The 19,283-nt window shown below is 44.7% G+C and overlaps 1 protein-coding gene across 1 annotated transcript in view; it reads left to right on the top strand.

Moving 5' to 3' along the window:
* LOC144808031 (CD5 antigen-like) overlaps positions 1-7,800 on the top strand; it is a 240,732-nt gene extending 232,932 nt beyond the window's left edge. The window contains exon 7 of the mRNA XM_078673593.1: positions 7,060-7,800. Within this exon, the coding sequence (XP_078529719.1) occupies positions 7,060-7,556 (497 nt within the window). The 3' untranslated portion in view covers positions 7,557-7,800. The remainder of the gene's footprint in view (positions 1-7,059) is intronic.
* Positions 7,801-19,283: the final 11,483 nt, after the last annotated feature.

Genomic DNA, 19,283 nt, shown 5'->3' with positions numbered 1-19,283 from the left:
TTTTCTCTAGCTATTGCGGTTTGAACTGCTTGAACCATTTTTCCTTTGTTGCTGAATCTCTGTTCAGCTTTTGTGTACAAATGTGATTTGAATGCAATTGGTACCTTCTCTCCCTCATTAGAGGTCAGGTATGTGAATCCGCATTTCCCTGGGATGACTCGGATCACAAGGTTGCGTGTATTATCACGGGTTTCTAATTTTGTTTTAATTAGCATGTCTGTTTGTAAGGATCTCAAAATTTCTGTGTGTGCTTGAGTCCAACTGGATCTTTTAAAGTCTGGTTTAATTAGATCATAAAGGGGTTTGACCCTTTCTGCGTAATTTGCAATATATGTTCTTCCGAAATTTAGGAAGCCTAGAATTGACTGTAGGTTTTTTAGTGTTTTAGGAGCTTGGATTACGGCACATTTCTCTAGGAAATTGTCTGCCAGGCTTTTACCTTCACTTGATAACTCATATCCTAAGAATAGGACCGTCAGATGGGCAATTCTGGACTTTTTGAAGTTGAATTTGTAACCCTCTGCAGCGAAACCAAGTATTATGGTGTTCACTCTTTTCAAGTGAGTCTCCAAGTCATCATCTGTTAAGTAAATGTCATCGACATAAGATAATGCTTCATCATCATATAGTTGTAGTAATTCTGTTACTCTCGCTGAGAATACCCCCGGGCTGTTCTTGTACCCCTGGGCTAACCGACAGAATTGTTTTTGAGTGCCATTTACTGAGAAAGCTGTTAAATATCTGCTCTCTGGTGCTATGTTTTGACAAAAGAATCCATTGGAGATGTCCAAGGTTGTTTTGTATTTTTTGCGCACTATGTTATTCATTAGTGCAGCACTGTGTGAGTTTTGCACTGCAAAGGTTTTGCAACATGTGTTAAGGTGTCGGTAATCCAAAACTAGACGATATGAGTTGTCTGGTTTGGCGACCGGAAACAAAGGATTGTTCATTTGTGAGGTGCAAGTTTCAATCACCCCCTGGTATTCTAGCTGATCTAGTATTTCATTTACTTGTTTTTTAGCTTCTTGCTTAATTGGGTACTGCCTTGGTGCAGTAGGTTGTGATTTTAACTGGACTTTGTGAGGAGGAGAATCCTCATCCCATCCTACATGATTTTTATATAAAGCAGGTGCTAAGGCCACTGCCCACTTTCTAGCAAGTGTATATTTTTTATGAATCGGCATTTGATTCGAGAAGGCAGGCATAATTACTTCTTCGCCATGAGGGCACTCCCTGACAAACTCTGGTGGCCAGTCTTTTTCAGCTAGAAGGATGTCATAGCCTTTGGAGAGGTTATCCCAAAATAGTCCCCTAATTTTCCTAGTCTTATCTCCCTCTATACGTAATGTTATCTCGTATATTTTGTGGGGCTTGCTAACTCTGGTATCTGCAGTTTCCACTTGAAGGTATTCATTCGTGTCCACTGTCTCCAGATGATTCATAAGGACTTTGCGAGCTATGCTCACCTCTGCTGCGCTGTCTAGCATTGTCTGAGCCCACTCTCCGTTTTTCAGTTGTGTCCTCAGTATTCTCGGCATTGTTAACTACCTTGATACTGGCTACCTTCTTTTTTGGAAATTGTGATTTCTTTTTCAGTTGAGCAGGTTCCTTGTCTTTGGACTTGGCGTGCTCTTCTGATCGTCCTCTTCTTTCCGATTTCTGCGAGGAATTCTGAAAAGATTGAGAGGGACGTGTATCAATGTCTTGATATCTATCAGGTTTTTTAATATTATCCCTATTTCTAAGGTTATATCTATTCCCAGAGGGGTCACTCTGGGGTGACCTTTGTCTCGGGTTTGGAGATTTCTCTCTTCGCCTAGGAGACCTTCCTCTGGACTGGAATTTCTTTTCTTTAGGATTGGATTGTTTATTTCCATCCCAGTTCTTTTTTGGTGAATTATTATTATTATTAAAAAACATTTTTTCTGGACTTGTAGTCAGTTGCGGTTTTACTGGTATTCCACCTAGACTATCTCTGCCTAGTTCTTCATAGGATTTTTCTATGATTCTGGCAATTTCAGCTGGTTGGTCTGCTATATCTGTCTCTTTTAACCTCTGGCGGATCGCCACGTTTGCTGCTTCACCCTTTATGTTGGCTAGTAATATAGCCGAAACCTGTTTGAAGTCTTTTAGTAATTTCATACCAAGAGTTAAAGCAGGTTCTGGACCGTATTCATCTTGAATTTGTTTAAGCACATCTGGTATTACCGAAATGGATGGAACACCGTGCGTTTTTGTATAGATGGAAGCAAAGACTGTACCCCAAGTGTCACAGTCCTCAATGTGTGGTGCGATTCCCATTGGGAGACATATAGTCAGAATCCTGTGTTTTTCCAGCGGGGTGGTGTCAGGAAACACCGCCTCTATTTGGGTAATTTTCTGTGCCAACCAGAATGGTATCTGTTCCCGTTTAGCTGGAACTTTACCTAGGCAGGATTGGATGTTCTGTGGTGTAATTTTATTTGTGTTCCCCTGGTGAGGGGTCAGCTGTGGAAGTTTAATCGCTGGCTGAATTGTTGAAGTCCGCATTACATACTGAACTAATTGTCTATGAATTTTTAGTAGTTGTTTTAGCTGTATTAATAGCTCTGCTGCAGGCATTCTTTCGATGTCTGGATGTGGTGTGTATCCGGCTAAGACCGGCCACGTTGCTCCTGGTCTTCCTAAAGGACCGAGCCTTGTAATGTGATTGTTATGTATTAGGGCGCCATCAAATAAGAGCAAATGCTCTTGGAATTTGAGTGGTACTTCCACCTCCTCGAAAGGAGTGTACGTTTCAGGAGGTTCCTCTACTTTGTAATAGTGGAAGTACTTTGTTACAGCATTTGCTGCTGGAAAATGTATCCATGTATAGTATACCTCTGTCTGCCGATATTCGTGTGCCTCAATTACGAATATGACTGTGCCACCTCTAGGTGTCAGTCCATTTTCTATAAGTTTTAAGGTTATAGATCTCCTTTTAATGACCGGAATGAGTATTATATCCGCGTCTGCTGCTTGCATGGTAGCATCAGCATCTGCTATTTCAGTAGCTAATCTAATTGCCTCTCTTTCTCCATCACTGTCTCCCATTTTACTGACAGGATGGTATTATTTTTATTTGCAGATCAGGTTTCTTATGGAAACAGAGATTAGGTGCACAATATTCTGGAACTGTTTTATCCTTCAACGTTGACTAGACCAAAAACCATACATAGGAGTTCCCTCCTGCGAGGTTTTGGAGGATATAATAACCTTTCACCCACTCCAGACGTCTTTGGAGTATTTGGGAAAAGGGGTCTGAGTGAGAAAGCACGACTGAGTTACTCTAAATGTCTTACGTTAGTTTTATCGCCCTTTCCAAACGCGTTGGGCGCCATGTAGTGTAGCTCCTATTTTCCCAATAGGCTCTGCGCATTGGAATAGTACCTACAGCAGTAAAGGCCTAGGCCAGACGTTAACTAGGTCTACTACTGTCGATACTAGACTTAATTTTTGGGTTTGCCAGCTAAGCTCAGAGTTCGCTAGAAACTTTCTCGAATGTTCAAGGAAGGAATTAACTCCCCTGATTAGACAAGAAGGGATTTAGTTTCTGACAACCATAGAACATGACAACTTTGCTCTCCCCTAATCAAGAGTCAATCTCAAGAGTCGTGTGAGCACAAGGCAATTATTTTACTCAGTCAGTACGTGCATTCTTAGTCTCATCAGAATGTAGAGAAAAGGAAGAGACGGGCGTGTTCAATAAAAGATGTTATTTATTGATCAGTCTCTTTTCTCGTACAAGAGAAATGGATCGATATTATTGCAATACTTATAGTTAAGTAAAGTGCATACATTAGAAGCAATAGTATAAAATAATACTGTAAAAACATTGATATGGTTTCTGAGCCATATGATGTTTAAAATGATTAAAATATATTTACATACACATATACATTTGACTAAACGTACTCAACTGGTGTTTCTAAATACGCCTACCCCATGTACCTGACCTAAGTCTAATGCGTGGGCGGGAATAGAAAGTTACAGTTTAAGTTAAGTTTGTTTTTGCCAAGTGAATAACTAAAGAATTCTCTGTGAGGGGTTATTCAGTTCTGTACCTGGAATTTAGGATGAATGAGGAATGGTATCTCTTTCTCTGCTCTCGATATTCAAGGCTGCCTGCGAGGGCTACCCGGAAGCGCCGGTGCTGGGTCTCTCGGCTTGAGATAGCAGCGCGTCTCTCAGCGCGTCAGGAAGGCGGGGCTGCTGCCAGCGGGGTCTGCTTCTGCTCTTGGCTTCGGCAAGTATGGCTGCTCCGTCTTGTCACCACGCGTGTGTTTGCATAGGGCAAGGTCGGCAATATTTATACCTTAAAGGTGCCGGGATTGACGTAAGGATGGACATAGGTACGTCAATAAAGATGTCATACGACTTGCTCGTTAGCACATTCTTTACTAAAGTTCTCTGTGAAATCAAAACAATGGCCGCACGGATTATCCAGGTTGTCATAGGTTTGATTTGTTATGAGAACGTCGTATGCCTTATCAGGGGCTGGAGGAATGTCGCTTGTCTAATTAGATCTCAAGCGTTATGACCTAATCAGATAACACGTTCCTGTGCCGTAGTGTGACTGCGTCAGATAACGGTATCTGCATCATGGGGGTTTTCTTGCCTCATGGGCTGACTGTTAGTTAACTAGCTAGGTAGTTTAACCAGAATAGGGTCAGGAATAGGGGGATCGATTCAGAACCTATAGAAATACACGACAAAATCTGGCCAACTTCAGGCCCATTTCACTCTTGCCCGGCTTTTCAAAAGTCGCAGAGAAGCTGGTCAACTACCAGCTCTCTCGCCATCTTGAAGACCACCATCTGCTAGGGGACTCCCAGACGGGTTTTCGCCCTGGTCAGGGGACAGACACAGCCTTGCTGGCAGTGGTGGAGGAAGCAAGGAGCATTCTTGATTCAGGGGGATCAGTGGCAGTGATCCTCCTGGACTTGAGTGCGGCCTTTGACACCGTTAATCATCAGGTGCTCCTCCAACGGCTGGCAGAGGTGGGTGTTAAAGGGATGGCCCTGAAATGGCTGAAATCTTTCCTCTCAGACCGGTTTTATCAAGTATGGGAAGGGGGAGAACAGTCCACCTTGTTCCCTCTTCAATGTGGAGTCCCTCAGGGCTCATCCTTGAGCCCTACCTTATTTAACACCTATATGGCTCCACTTGAAAGAGTGGTCTCCCCTTCAGGAGTGAAGATCATCAGTTATGCTGATGATACTCAGCTGGTTGTAGGCCTCACCCAGCTGAAGGAACAACCCGAAGTCCTCCATGACTGTCTTACTAATGTTTATCGCTGGATGTCCCAGTCCGCTTTGAAGCTCAACGGTGACAAGACTGAGCTGATGGTGCTGGGCAAGGCCAGTCCCTCTCTCATCACTAGTTGTTGGCCTCGGTCCCTGGGTGACCCGCCATCCCCCAAGAAGGAAATCAAGAGCTTGGGGGTTTGGTTAGAGGAAGATTTGTCCTTCAGGACCCATGCTAGGAAAACCGCGGGGGTTTGCTTTGGCTTGCTGCGATCTGCCCGCAAGGTGTTACCTTTGCTCCCTAATTCATCTAGGAAGCTTTTGATCCGTGGTCTAATTCTGTCGCGGCTCGACTTCGGGAATGCGCTATTTTTGGGCGCACCCGAAGCGACTTTTAAAACCCTCCAGCAGGTGCAGAACGCAGCCGCGAGGGTTCTGATGGATGTGCCGCGAAGACAGTCAGCTGCCCCCGCCCTGAAAGCGCTTCACTGGCTCCCTGTTAAGGAGCGGGTGAAATTTAAGGCGCTATGTACGGCCCATAAAATTTTGCATGGTAGGGGTCCTTCTATTCTGTCCGCTATGGCACGCCCCTACAAGCCCACACGTCCATTGCGCTCAGATCAAAGACATCTGATGCAGACTACAAGAGTAAAAAGAGCTCGCTCTGGGGGCCGACGTTTCTCGGTGCAAGTGGCGGCACACTGGAACTCCTTGCCCCTCAAGATCCGCGCTGAGCCCAATATCCTGCACTTTAGGAAACTATTGAAAACACACTTGTTTCCGGTGTAGGACGGAGGGATAGCCTTCCTGTCCTGTGTTCACTGCGCCGGGATGCCCCTGGGTAACTGCGCGCGATACAAATTTTATATAATAATAATAATAATAATAACTAAAATGGCAATAAAATCATGTTATTACATTTTATTTTCAACACTTTCTGCCCAGCAGTGCGGGGGTGCGAAGATCCTCTGCTCCCACGAAGGAATCACCGCTGGTGCCACTGCACTTTCCTCACCATTGATTACTGCCCCTCTTGTCCGACTGCACTAGTACTAGAGTGCTGCCGGGTGGGACCCGTGCTACTGCCCCTGCTGTGCCATTGAGAGCTACGCCTCTGCTCACACTGCACAAGCATAGCCAGCTGGTCTCGGTGTCACTGCACCTGTTGAATCATTGAGAGGTACGCCTCTGCTCACACAGTACTAGTACGGGGTGGCATTCCTGGTCAGGCCCGGGGCCGCTGCACCTGCTGCACCATTGTGACCTACGCCTCTGCTCACACTGCACAAGCGTAGCAAGCTGGGCCCGGTGCCACTGCACCTGCTGAATCATTGAGAGGTACGCTGTCACTCACACTGTACTAGTATGGGCGTGGCATTGCTGGTCCGACCCGGTGCCACTGCACCCGCTGATTCATTGATAGGTACGCCTCTGCTCAGACTGCACTAGTACAGGAGCGGTATCATTAGTCGGGCCTGGTACCACTGCACCTGCTGCACCGGTGGCCTGCGCTCATCTGAAGAGGTTTGTCCCTCTCTCACACTTCTGATGTTGAAGTCCTCAGTTAATGTGAGGGACAACTCATTGTCTGGTGCTTCTAGAGCTTATTTACAAGCCTCTTGCGCCGCTGGTGTTGCTTTTTCCCATATTAAAAGTGACGCATCGATGGTGCAAGGGGCTTGAAAGTCGCTCCTTAGTTTTCAATATATTTTCCTCTGCCTGCAAATTCTGCACATTATTGGAAGTGTTGACAAGTTGGGTGAGTGGCCTGATGCTGTTCTCTTTGTCTCCGCAGCGCCCCTGTCGGTGGATCCGAAGGCTGCAGATGGGACCCTCCTCATCAGCAGTGACGGGAAGGACCTTCGCAACCTCGGCCTGGACCGCTGTGTCCGGGGGTCCGCGGGGGTCACCTCTGGGAGGTGGTACTGGGAGGTGAACATAGACCCGGCAGTGAGGGTCCAGGATGCGAAAATGATGCTGGGCCACTGGAGGCTGGGGGTCGCCAGCGCATCAGCGAGCACAAGGATACAGGTCCGTTATGCCCCCCAGGACGGCTTCTGGGTCCTCACACAGGGGTTGTCAGCGTATAATGTTATTGATGAAACTGACAGAGAGCACCTTTTTATTGGCACGCTTTACAATGTGGGCATCTTCGTGGACTACGAGGAGGGGCTGGTGTCTTTCTACGACGCCGACACCAAGAAGCACCTGTACACCCACACCGCCACCTTTAAAGAGAAAATATATCCCTTGATCTGCCTTGCGTCCGGAAGACATGTTTATCTGCAGTGATCACACAAAGGCTAAACATGGGTGTCTGATAAATTCATGATATTTTGAAATCACGATAAAGTCAAAATACTTGAAGCTGCGGAAAAGGGCAATTCTTTTCATTAAAAACAAACAGCTTTATCTAAAAGCAAGTTAAACAAATGAGTCTTTCAATCTTTCGGGAACCGAGAGTGACCTGATTTCAACACAAACATCTCACTGAGATTAAAGGATGAAAGTGGGAGCTGAGATCAGAGTTTTTTGTTTTTTTTTAAACTCTTTATTCATGACTGTGGCAGTTATTACAAGTTACATGTGTATAGGTTACATTGCATCAGTCTTTTCCATTTTCATTAACTAAACTTAGGCATATTATAATCGCAGCCAGATGTTCATCACGTCTTACATGTTAGCCATATATGGTTTCATCACATCAATAAGTAGTAACAATCAAATTGTAATATCACCTGCCCACAAACCGTCCCTCAAACCCTACCCGCCCCCCACCCTGCTGAGGTCAGAGGTTGTCCCAACCCGAGTAAACTAGAGGCCTCCTCTGGAATATTCACCATCGGAGCCTCGTGCCCAGCAGCAGAGACATAGGGCCATATGTAGGTAATGTTTGTTTTGCGATTCTCAAATTGCGAATTTTTGGGAATCGCAATTAGAGAATCGCAAAACGCATTGTAGGTAGGATTAGCAATTTTTTTTGCGAATCCCAATTATTCCTTATTTGCGAATCGCAAATTGCGATTCGCAAATAAGGAATACCTTCTCATTCATTCCTATGGGCTAGAAGGCCCATGGGAATGAGTGGGAAGACATTCTCAATTTGTGATTCTCTATTAGAGAATCGCAACTTGAGAATGCAATTTCAGGGTTGCAAGGGTGTCAATAGGCCACCCTTTGCACCCCTTAAATTGACATGTGTGCACATGTGGCCCACATACATGCCCTAAGGGCATGTATGTGACCCACATGGCTCTTTGAAAAATGCCAAAAAGTGAATTTTTCACAGAAATCGCAAAATACCACCAACCTGAAGTTGGTGGTATTTTGCGATTCCTTAAGCCAAAAGTCGCACAACTTGGGAGCTTCCTACATTGCATTTAAGGAGTCGCCATTGGCGATTCCTTAAATGCTTTGTGTGCTACATAGCACACTGCCCTAATTTCAATCGCAAATGCTGAAATTCTGCGAATTTCAGCATTTGCGAGCGCAATTAGGCTTCCTACATGGCCCATAGAGAATGTGTCTGGGCCCAGGACAAAGGAAGGAAATGGGGCCCCTGAACACTGTTTGAACTGTGAAATAGAGCAGTAGCCAGGGCTTCAGGGCCCGGTGCCACTGCACCTGCTGCACTACTGGAAGCTAGACTCCCAAGCCAGTTTGTCCTGGGCCCAGGAGCAAGGAAGGAAATGGGGGCCCTGACCTCTGTTTCAACTATGAAATACAACAGCAATCTAGCCCTCTGTTCTCAGTGCCACTGCACCTGATGCACCAATGGGATGCCGGGGGGGGGGGGGGGGGGGAGAGACACAGACTCCAGACATACTTCAATTTGTGAAAAGTAAGCAGAACTCAAAGGAGCACTCCTTCAGTACCCTTATGTCATCCGCTATTTATCTTTTTATTTATTGCTTGGAATACAGTTCCAACAATTTTGTTCACGCAGCCACCTCCCACTGCCTTGAATATTAAATAACATTCATTGCAAACTCAGTGCCATATCTCAACATAGAACAATATTAATATTTTCAGACAAATTCATAAAAATGACAATGCGAATACCGTACACATTTCCTCAATCTCTCCCAGAGGGAGATGAAAATTACTAAGAATGCAACACAACCATGAAGTGGCATTAGAAATGGCACTGGGATGTAACCGGTGATCAATAAAGTGGGTATTAGCAATGGCAGTGGCATATAACCGGTGATCAATAAAGTGGCATTAGCTATGGCATTGGGATATAACCGGTGATCAATAAAGTGGGTATTAGCAATGGCACTGGGATATAACTGGTGGGTATTAGCAATGGCACTAGGATATAACTAGTGATCAATAAAGTGGGTATTAGCAATGACACTGGGTTGTAACCAGTGATCAATAAAGTAGATATCAGCAATGGCACTGGAATGTAACTGTGATTAATGGCACTGGAATGTAACCGTGATTAATTAAGTGGGTATTAGCAACGGCAGTGGCATATAACCGGTGATCAATAAAGTGGCATTAGCTATGGCATTGGGATATAACCGGTGATCAATAAAGTGGGTATTAGCAGTGGCATATAACCGGTGATCAATAAAGTGGCATTAGCTATGGCATTGGGATATAACCGGTGATCAATAAAGTGGGTATTAGCAATGGCACTGGGATATAACTGGTGGGTATTAGCAATGGCACTGGGATATAACTGGTGATCAATAAAGTGGGTATTAGCAATGACACTGGGATGTAACCAGTGATCAATAAAGTGGATATCAGCAATGGCACTGGAATGTAACCGTGATTAATGGCACTGGAATGTAACCGTGATTAATTAAGTGGCACTCTCAATGGCACTAGGATGTAACCGGTGATCAATAAACTGGCATTAGCAATGGCACTGAGATGTAACCGGTGATCAATAAACTGACAAAAGCAATGGCAGTGGGATGTAACTGGTGATCAATAAAGTGGGCATTTGCAATGGCACTGGGATGTAACCGGTGATCAATAAACTGGCATTAGCAATGGCACTGAGATGTAACCGGTGATCAATAAAGTGGCATTAGCAATGGCACTGGGATGTAACCGGTGATCAATAAAGTGTCATTAGCTATGGAACTGGGATGTAACCGGTGATCAATAAAGTGGGCATTAGCAATGGCACTGGGATGTAACCGGTGATCAATAAACTGGCATTAGCAATGGCACTGAGATGTAACCGGTGATCAATAAAGTGGCATTAGCAATGGCACTGGGATGTAACTGGTGATCAATAAAGTGGGTATTAGCAATGGCACTGGGATGTAACCAGTGATCAATAAACTGGCATTAGCAATGGCACTGGGATGTAACCGGTGATCAATAAAATGGGTATTAGCAATGGCACTGGGATGTAACGGGTGATCAATAGACTGGCATTTGCAACGGCACTGAGCTGTAACCGGTGATCAATAAAGTGGGCATTAGCAATGGCACTGGGATGTAACCAGTGATCAATAAACTGGCACTAGCAATGGCACTAGGATGTAACTGGTGATCAATAGAGTGGGTATCAATAAAGTGGCATTATCAATGGCACTGGGATGTAACCGGTGATCAATAAAGTGGGTATCGATAAAGTGGCATTAGCAATGCCACTGGGATGTAACCGGTGATCAATAAAGTGGGCATTAGCAATGGCACTGGGATGTTACCAGTGATCAATAAAATGGGTATCAATAAAGTGGCATTAGCAATGGCACTGGGACGTAACCGGTGATCAATAAAGTGGACATCAATAAAGTGGCATTAGCAATGGCACTGGGATGCAACAGGTGATCAATAAAGAGGCATCAGCAATGGCACTGGGATGTACCCGTTGATCAATAAAGAGGCATCAGCAATGGCACTGGGATATAACCGGTGATCAATAAAGTGTCATCAGCAATGGCACTGGGATACAACCGGTGATCAATAAAGTGGGCATTAGCAATGGCACTGAGATGTAACCGGTGACCAATAAAGTGGGCATTAGCAATGGCACTGGGATGTAACCAGTGATCAATAAAGTGGCATCCGCAATGGCACTGGGATGTAACCGGTGATCAATAAAGTGGGCATTAGCAATGGCACTGGAATGTAACCGGTGATCAATAAAGTGGTCATTAACAATGGAACTGGGATGTAACCGGTGATCAATAAAGTGGCTTTAGCAATGGCACTAGGATGTAACCGGTGATAAATAAAGTGGATATTAGCAATGGTACTGAGATGTAACCGGTGATCAATAAAGTGGCTTTAGCAATGGCATCGGGATGTAAAAGGTGATCAATAAAGTGGGTATTAGCAATGGCACCCGGATGTAACTGGCGATCAATAAAGTGGGTATTAGCAATGGCACTGGGATGTAACCGTTGATCAATAAACTGGCATTTGCAATGGCACTGGGATGTAACCGGTGATCAATAAAGTGGCATTAGCAATTGCACTGGGATGTAACCGGTGATCAATAAAGTGGCATTAGCAATGGCACTGGGATGTAACCGGTGATCAATAAAGTGGGTATTAGCAATGGCACTGGGATGTAACCGGTGATCAATAAACTGGCATTAGCAATGGCACTGGGATGTAACCGGTGATCAATAAAGTGGGCATTAGCAATGGCACTGGGATGTAACCGGTGATCGTTAGACTGGCATTTGCAACGGCACAGAGATGTAACCTGTGATCAATAAAGTGGGCATTAGCAATGGCACTGAGATGTAGCCAGTGATCAATAAACTGGCACTAGCAACGGCACTGGGATGTAACTGGTGATCAATACAGTGGGTATCAATAAAGTGGCATTAGCAATGGCACTGGGATGTAACCGGAGTTCAATAAAGTGGGTATCGATAAAGTGGCATTAGCAATGCCACTGGGATGTATCCGGTGATCAATAAAGTGGGCATTAGCAATGGCACTGGGATGTAACCAGTGATCAATAAAGTGGGTATCAATAAAGTGGCATTAGCAATGGCACTGGGATGTAACGGGTGATCAATAAAGTGGGCATCAATAAAGTGGCATTAGCAATGGCACTGGGATGCAACAGGTGATCAATAAAGTGGGCATTAACAATGGCACTGTGATGTAACCGGTGATCAATAAACTTTCATTAGCAATGGCACTGGGATGCAACCGGTGATCAATAAAGAGGCATAAGCAATGGCACTGGGATGTAACAGGTGATCAATAAAGAGGCATTAGCAATGGCACTGGGATATAACCGGTGATCAATAAAGTGTCATCGGCAATGGCACTGGGATGTAACCGATGATCAAGAAAGTGGGCATTAGCAATGGCACTGAGATGTAACCGGTGATCAATAAAGTGGGCATTAGCAATGGCACTGGGATGTAACCAGTGATCAATAAAGTGGCATCCGCAATGGCACTAGGATGTAACCGGTGATCAATAAATTGGGCATCGGCATTGGCACTGGGATGTAACCGGTGATCAATAAAGTGGGCATTAGCAATGGCACTGGAATGTAACCGGTGATCAATAAAGTGGTCATTAACAATGGAACTGGGATGTAACCGGTGATCAATAAAGTGGCTTTAGCAATGGCACTAGGATGTAACCGGTGATCAATAAAGTGGGTATTAGCAATGGTACTGGGATGTAAACGGTGATCAATAAAGTGGCTTTAGCAATGGCTTTGGGATGTAAAAGGTGATCAATAAACTGGGTATTAGCAATGGCACCGGGATGTAACTGCCGATCAATAAAATGGCATTAGCAATTGCACTGGGATGTAACCGGTGATCAATAAAGTGGCATTAGCAATGGCACTGGGATGTAACCGGTGATCAATAAAGTGGGTATTAGCAATGGCACTGGGATGTAACCGGTGATCAATAAACTGGCATTAGCAATGGCACTGGGATGTAACCGGTGATCAATAAAGTGGGCATTAGCAATGGCACTGGGATGTAACCGGTGATCATTAGACTGGCATTTGCAACGGCACAGAGATGTAACCTGTGATCAATAAAGTGGGCATTAGCAATGGCACTGGGATGTAGCCAGTGATCAATAAACTGGCACTAGCAACGGCACTGGGATGTAACTGGTGATCAATACAGTGGGTATCAATAAAGTGGCATTAGCAATGGCACTGGGATGTAACCGGTGATCAATAAAGTGGGTATCGATAAAGTGGCATTAGCAATGCCACTGGGATGTATCCGGTGATCAATAAAGTGGGCATTAGCAATGGCACTGGGATGTAACCAGTGATCAATAAAGTGGGTATCAATAAAGTGGCATTAGCAATGGCACTGGGATGTAACGGGTGATCAATAAAGTGGGCATCAATAAAGTGGCATTAGCAATGGCACTGGGATGCAACAGGTGATCAATAAAGTGGGCATTAACAATGGCACTGTGATGTAACCGGTGATCAATAAACTTTCATTAGCAATGGCACTGGGATGCAACCGGTGATCAATAAAGAGGCATAAGCAATGGCACTGGGATGTAACAGGTGATCAATAAAGAGGCATTAGCAATGGCACTGGGATATAACCGGTGATCAATAAAGTGTCATCAGCAATGGCACTGGAATGTAACCGATGATCAAGAAAGTGGGCATTAGCAATGGCACTGAGATGTAACCGGTGATCAATAAAGTGGGCATTAGCAATGGCACTGGGATGTAACCAGTGATCAATAAAGTGGCATCCGCAATGGCACTGGGATGTAACCGGTGATCAATAAATTGGGCATCGGCATTGGCACTGGGATGTAACCGGTGATCAATAAAGTGGGCATTAGCAATGGCACTGGAATGTAACCGGTGATCAATAAAGTGGTCATTAACAATGGAACTGGGATGTAACCGGTGATCAATAAAGTGGCTTTAGCAATGGCACCAGGATGTAACCGGTGATCAATAAAGTGGGTATTAGTAATGGTACTGGGATGTAACCGGTGATCAATAAAGTGGCTTTAGCAATGGCTTTGGGATGTAAAAGGTGATCAATAAACTGGGTATTAGCAATGGCACCGGGATGTAACTGCCGATCAATAAAGTGGGTATTAGCAAGGGCACTGGGATGCAACCGTTGATCAATAAACTGGCATTAGCAATGGCACTGGGATGTAACCGGTGATCAATAAAGTGGCATTAGCAATGGCACTGGGATGTAATCGGTGATCAATAAAGTGGTATAAGCAGTAGCACTGGGATGTAACCGGTGATCAATAAAGTGGGTATAAGCAATGGCACTTAACGTGGGCAATTTTATATAAATTCTACAAATTGCCTAAAAAATTCTCCCTGTAAAGGTGTCTACAATTGTAAACGAGAAGAATATTTGATCACATGTGAAACTTGCAAAAGCAAAGGGGATGATGGATGGAGATTTGAACAATGCAATCACTCAGCGCCAGTCAACTGATATAGGTTTAATCCATCATCATTCTTTAGCTCACTCCGCCACCCCAGATCAGATATGACCATATGCAAATCAGTCTGACCCTGTGCCTCATGGGAACAGTCCAGCCTGAACAGACAAGCCATGTCTTCCCTGGACCGGAAACAAGCATCCTGGGACCGGTTTCTGGCTGATCAGCCGTCATCTGCCTGCTAGCTTGAATCCAGTGGCAAAGTGAGCAAGTGACCCACGTCTGGGCATACCCTGCCAACTTAGGGCAAACAAAGCAAAACCAAAGGGGATGATGGACGGAGTGTTGAACAATGCAAGCACTCACCCCAGTCAACTGATCTGGGTTTAATCCATCATCATTATTTAGCTCACTCCGTCACCCCAGTTCAGACATGGCCATATGCAAATCAGTCTCACCCTGTGCCTCATGGGAACAGTCTAGCACGAACTGCCAGGCCATGTCTACTTTGGACCGGAAACAAACATCCTGGGACCGGTTTCTGGCTAATCAGCCATCATCAGCCAGACTAGCTTGAATCCAGTGGCAACGTGAGCAAGGGACCCACGTCTGGGCATTCCCTGCCAACTTAGGGCGAACAAAGCGATACCAAAGGGGAAGAAGGACAGAGTGTTGAACAATGCAAGCACTCATCCCCAGTCAACTGATCTGGGTTTAATCCATCATCATTCTTTAGCTCACTCCGCCACCCCAGTTCAGACATGGCCATATGTAAATCAGTCTCACCCTGTGCCTCATGGGAACAGTCCAGCCCGAACTGCCAAGCCATATGTGAGCCTTGACTTCCGGCTACATTGTTTTGTTTTATATGTACCCTACAAAATTAACCTTTTTTCATATAAAACTAACTTTTTTTGTATATACACCCTTGTTTTATTCAATTGTTTTTCTTGATTAATCAATTGTTGTTTAATGACTCATTTATTGAATGTCTTTGAAATTGGATTTTAAATAGGTTGACAGTAAGTTACTTAGATGGAACTTACCTCATATATTTCCGTAAACAAATTTCTTTTGAAGTAAATCCCTTGTGGGCACACTTACCTGCTCATACTTAACCGCCCAAGCCGTCAAGGGTTTATTGGGTATCCTACTATTTGAGGTAATGTCAATATAAAATGAATTCTCCATTCATGATTTATGGCCTAACAGCTATGCTAACGGTATTGGTATTATGCATCTGTCCGCTCGTTATGGCTCATATACTGCATTTAAGAGCACGTTAGCTAAAATAAACATTTTAAACTATCTTCGTGTCTCTGTTTAATCAGGAACAAGTACAAGTTGGTGTTGGAAAAGGTGTGTCTTGGTAACACAATTCCTGAAAGATCAGGGAATGTTGTGTTCTGGCTTGTCCAATAATTTGTTACTCTATTTGTGTGTAGGAGAGCAAGTAAGACACTATAGCTAGTCAGTCTGGGGCTTGTGGGTACTAAGGTGGTAGGAAGGCACAGCCTCTACAATCCTGCGCATAGTTCTATGGATGTGCAGAATCCCTGCAACATTACCACCTGGAATCTCCTCTCCACCCAAGACACCACCTCCACTATGAAATTCATCCACTTGGAAGCTTCCACAGACCAATGCCCAAATGTCATCTTCAGCCTTGGAAACCAACGGATTGGCCAGGAACTCACCACCCTGCTCAACACCTGTTAGAAAGTGGTTTATTAGTAGTGATAAGCAATGACTTACCACTTGTAATAAGGTCACAAACACAATAAAAGGTTCAGTCACGGTCTCAATAAATGATTCCCTTGCTCAGCACTTGGTTGCTGGCAACGAGCAGGCAACTTAGGAGACAGGTGTGTAAGGCATTTGAAAACACCATTGAATTGATTAAGTAAGACACAACACGCAATAAAAATCCAATTCCAATTCCAATTTATAGATATATAAATTATATTTTTTATGAACAAATAGACATCAAAATGACAAAAATCCAATTTCCGAAACGGAGATATGAATTTTTAAAGAATAAGCACTTTCTAGTGCTTAAAAAATATAACGCTCGATTAGGAGATCTGGTCCCTCTTTACCAGGACAAAGTCAAAGTTTGAGGCTGACTGTGATGAAGCTTTTTCTCTCAACGTCGAGCGAAGCACTTCTTCAGGCCTGATTCAGTATGAGTTTGCAGGCTTGAGTTTCTGAGAGGCCCCTGTCAAATCCTAGGAGTCTGGATCTGTGGAGAATTTAGTGGGACGAGCCTGAAATCGAGGCCTAGTCGAGGTTGAAGGTAGCCAGCTTGACCCTTAAAGTTAATTCGGTCCCCTTATGGAACTTTTTTTAAAAGATTCTTTAACTTATAAAACGTCTTCCTGAACTTCCTCTTAAGGTTCCAAAGTGTCCAAAACACAAATCCAAGGATCTAGAGTCTCCTTGATGTATACACACAAAAAGGGGTGGGAAGATCAGAATACACCTGTAACAACACGACACAGACAAAACAAATCTGTTTTGAAAACTGCCCTCACTCACACACATAAGTGTGTGACATGCTTCATCATCGGGTCTACTTACAAAACGCCCAGGCGTAGCCACGCTCGGGCGGAGCATAAGGGAGGGGGAAAAAAATAAAAAATTACAATGACAAGACACAACGCAAATATAACAAACACACAGATAGAACAGTGAATATCACCCTGTGCCTGGGAATTGTGATAGAACAAGGTGCAGTGTTGAAAAGTGGTTTAAAACTGGCTTGTGGATACCAACAGAACCTTTATTTATAGGCGCCACAGCCAATATTAAAAGAGATAAGGATGGGTCGTGTTGGGAGAGAAATGATGTTCTCAAAACACCCCTCCTGGTAGAAATCATTACCATATTCGGCCTCAGCCTCACAGCCCAAACAACGATTTCTTGGAAAAACCCGCCTTCAGCAGCCAGGATCTTGTTATTATTATTATTATTATTATTATTATTATGCATCTTGTACCGCGCAAACTAAAACCCGAAGGTGTCAAGGCGCCTAACAAAAAAGATCAGAAAGCTGGCACTCATGCGCTTAAATCATACGCTTGGACAAAGAGGCGAGTTTTGAGAGCGGCTCTAAAGGTTTGCAGGGAGGGAAGGGACCTGAGCTCTAATGGGAGGTCGTTCCACCATTTTGGAGCCAAGATGGAAAAAGCCCTTCCGCCCCATCTGGCTTTCCGAATGCGAGGGATATGAAGAAGAAAATGGTTGGAGGAGCGAAGGTTCCTGCCAGGGTTATAGTAGGTCAAGATGGATCTAATGCCTGTAGGGCTACTTTTTGCCAAGGCCTTATAGACCATACACATGGACTTAAACACAATCCGCTCCTTTATCGGCAGCCAGTGGAGCTGCTTTCTAGCCAACGTTGCCGAAGAGCGTCGGGGAAGATCAAGAACAAATCTGGCTGCCGCATTCTGGACCACCTGCAAGCGCTGCAGCTGACTCTTATTCAGTCCAGCATACAACGCATTGCAGTAGTCCAGACGGGACCCCAAAAGGGCGACAGCCAGTTGCCTTCTTGCCTGCAGGGAGAGGTAGTTCCTGATTTTCCTGAGAACATGGATTATACCCCAGCAGGTAGATACCGTCCTACTGACCTGTTGGCGCATATCAAGCGTAGAGTCAATCAACACCCCGAGATTTCTAGCCGAGGAGGTGGGCTTAGGACAGGTACCGAACGAGTCAGGCCACCACTCCATGGACCAAATGTCTTCCCTTCCGCCGAACACCATCACCTCGGTCTTCTCCCCATTCAACTTCAGTGAGTTGTAAATCATCCACTGGCCGACGGCCTCCATGCAAGATCTAAGTCTGGAGGCCGTAAGCTCTGTTGACTGGAAGAGAGACACGAGGATCTGAGTGTCGTCCGCGTAGGAGACTACCTCCATCCCAAAGGATCTAATAAGTCTGGCAAGGGGGGTCACATAGATGTTAAAAAGGGTGGGGCTAAGCGCCGACCCTTGAGGGACCCCACAATGCACAGACAGGGATGGAGATAGAAATTTTCCCAGCATTACCCTCTGCTCCCTATGATCTAAAAAGGAAGAGAGCAAACCCAGGGCTGCCCCCCGGACCCCAATCTCACCCAGACGAGATGTTAAGACCCGGGGAGATAGGGTATCGAAGGCAGCCTGCTTGAATATTAAGTTACAGTTTATCAAAAGGAGATAGGACACTTGTGACCACTTATTCCCAGAGATTTGAAAAAGCCCTCATAAACGCTGCGTATCTCGAGAAGCGGTATATCTTATTCTCCGCCCCACGCGAGCGTTATGGCAACAGTCATAGGGCTTATTCAGTCAGTGTCTTGCCAGCCTCACCCAAGGCGATCTCTGGTTTTTTTGTGGCAGTATCCAGAGAAAAGTGAGTTACCCCACTGAAGCTGAGTGATAGATAAAAAAGTGTGCAGGTGATTGTAGGTTTTATTCAGTTCACTTGACCACTTATTAAAAATTATTCGGTATGCTCTGGGGATAGTTAGGAATCCTTAGCATATGTCATTTGGACAAAAAAATAACGTCGACATGTTTCTGCTCTATTGGCCCGAGGGTCTAAGAGCTTTCGTCAGGACAGATAAACAGGAAAACACACAGTGAGTAAAAGATAATGTCACAATTTTGACATAAA

The sequence above is a fragment of the Lissotriton helveticus genome, chromosome 1_2 (assembly GCF_964261635.1).
Source record: "Lissotriton helveticus chromosome 1_2, aLisHel1.1, whole genome shotgun sequence".
NCBI classification, from domain to species: Eukaryota; Metazoa; Chordata; class Amphibia; order Caudata; family Salamandridae; genus Lissotriton; species Lissotriton helveticus.
Note: the sequence above shows the minus strand (reverse complement) of the source record. Positions and strands in the feature narration are given on the sequence as shown.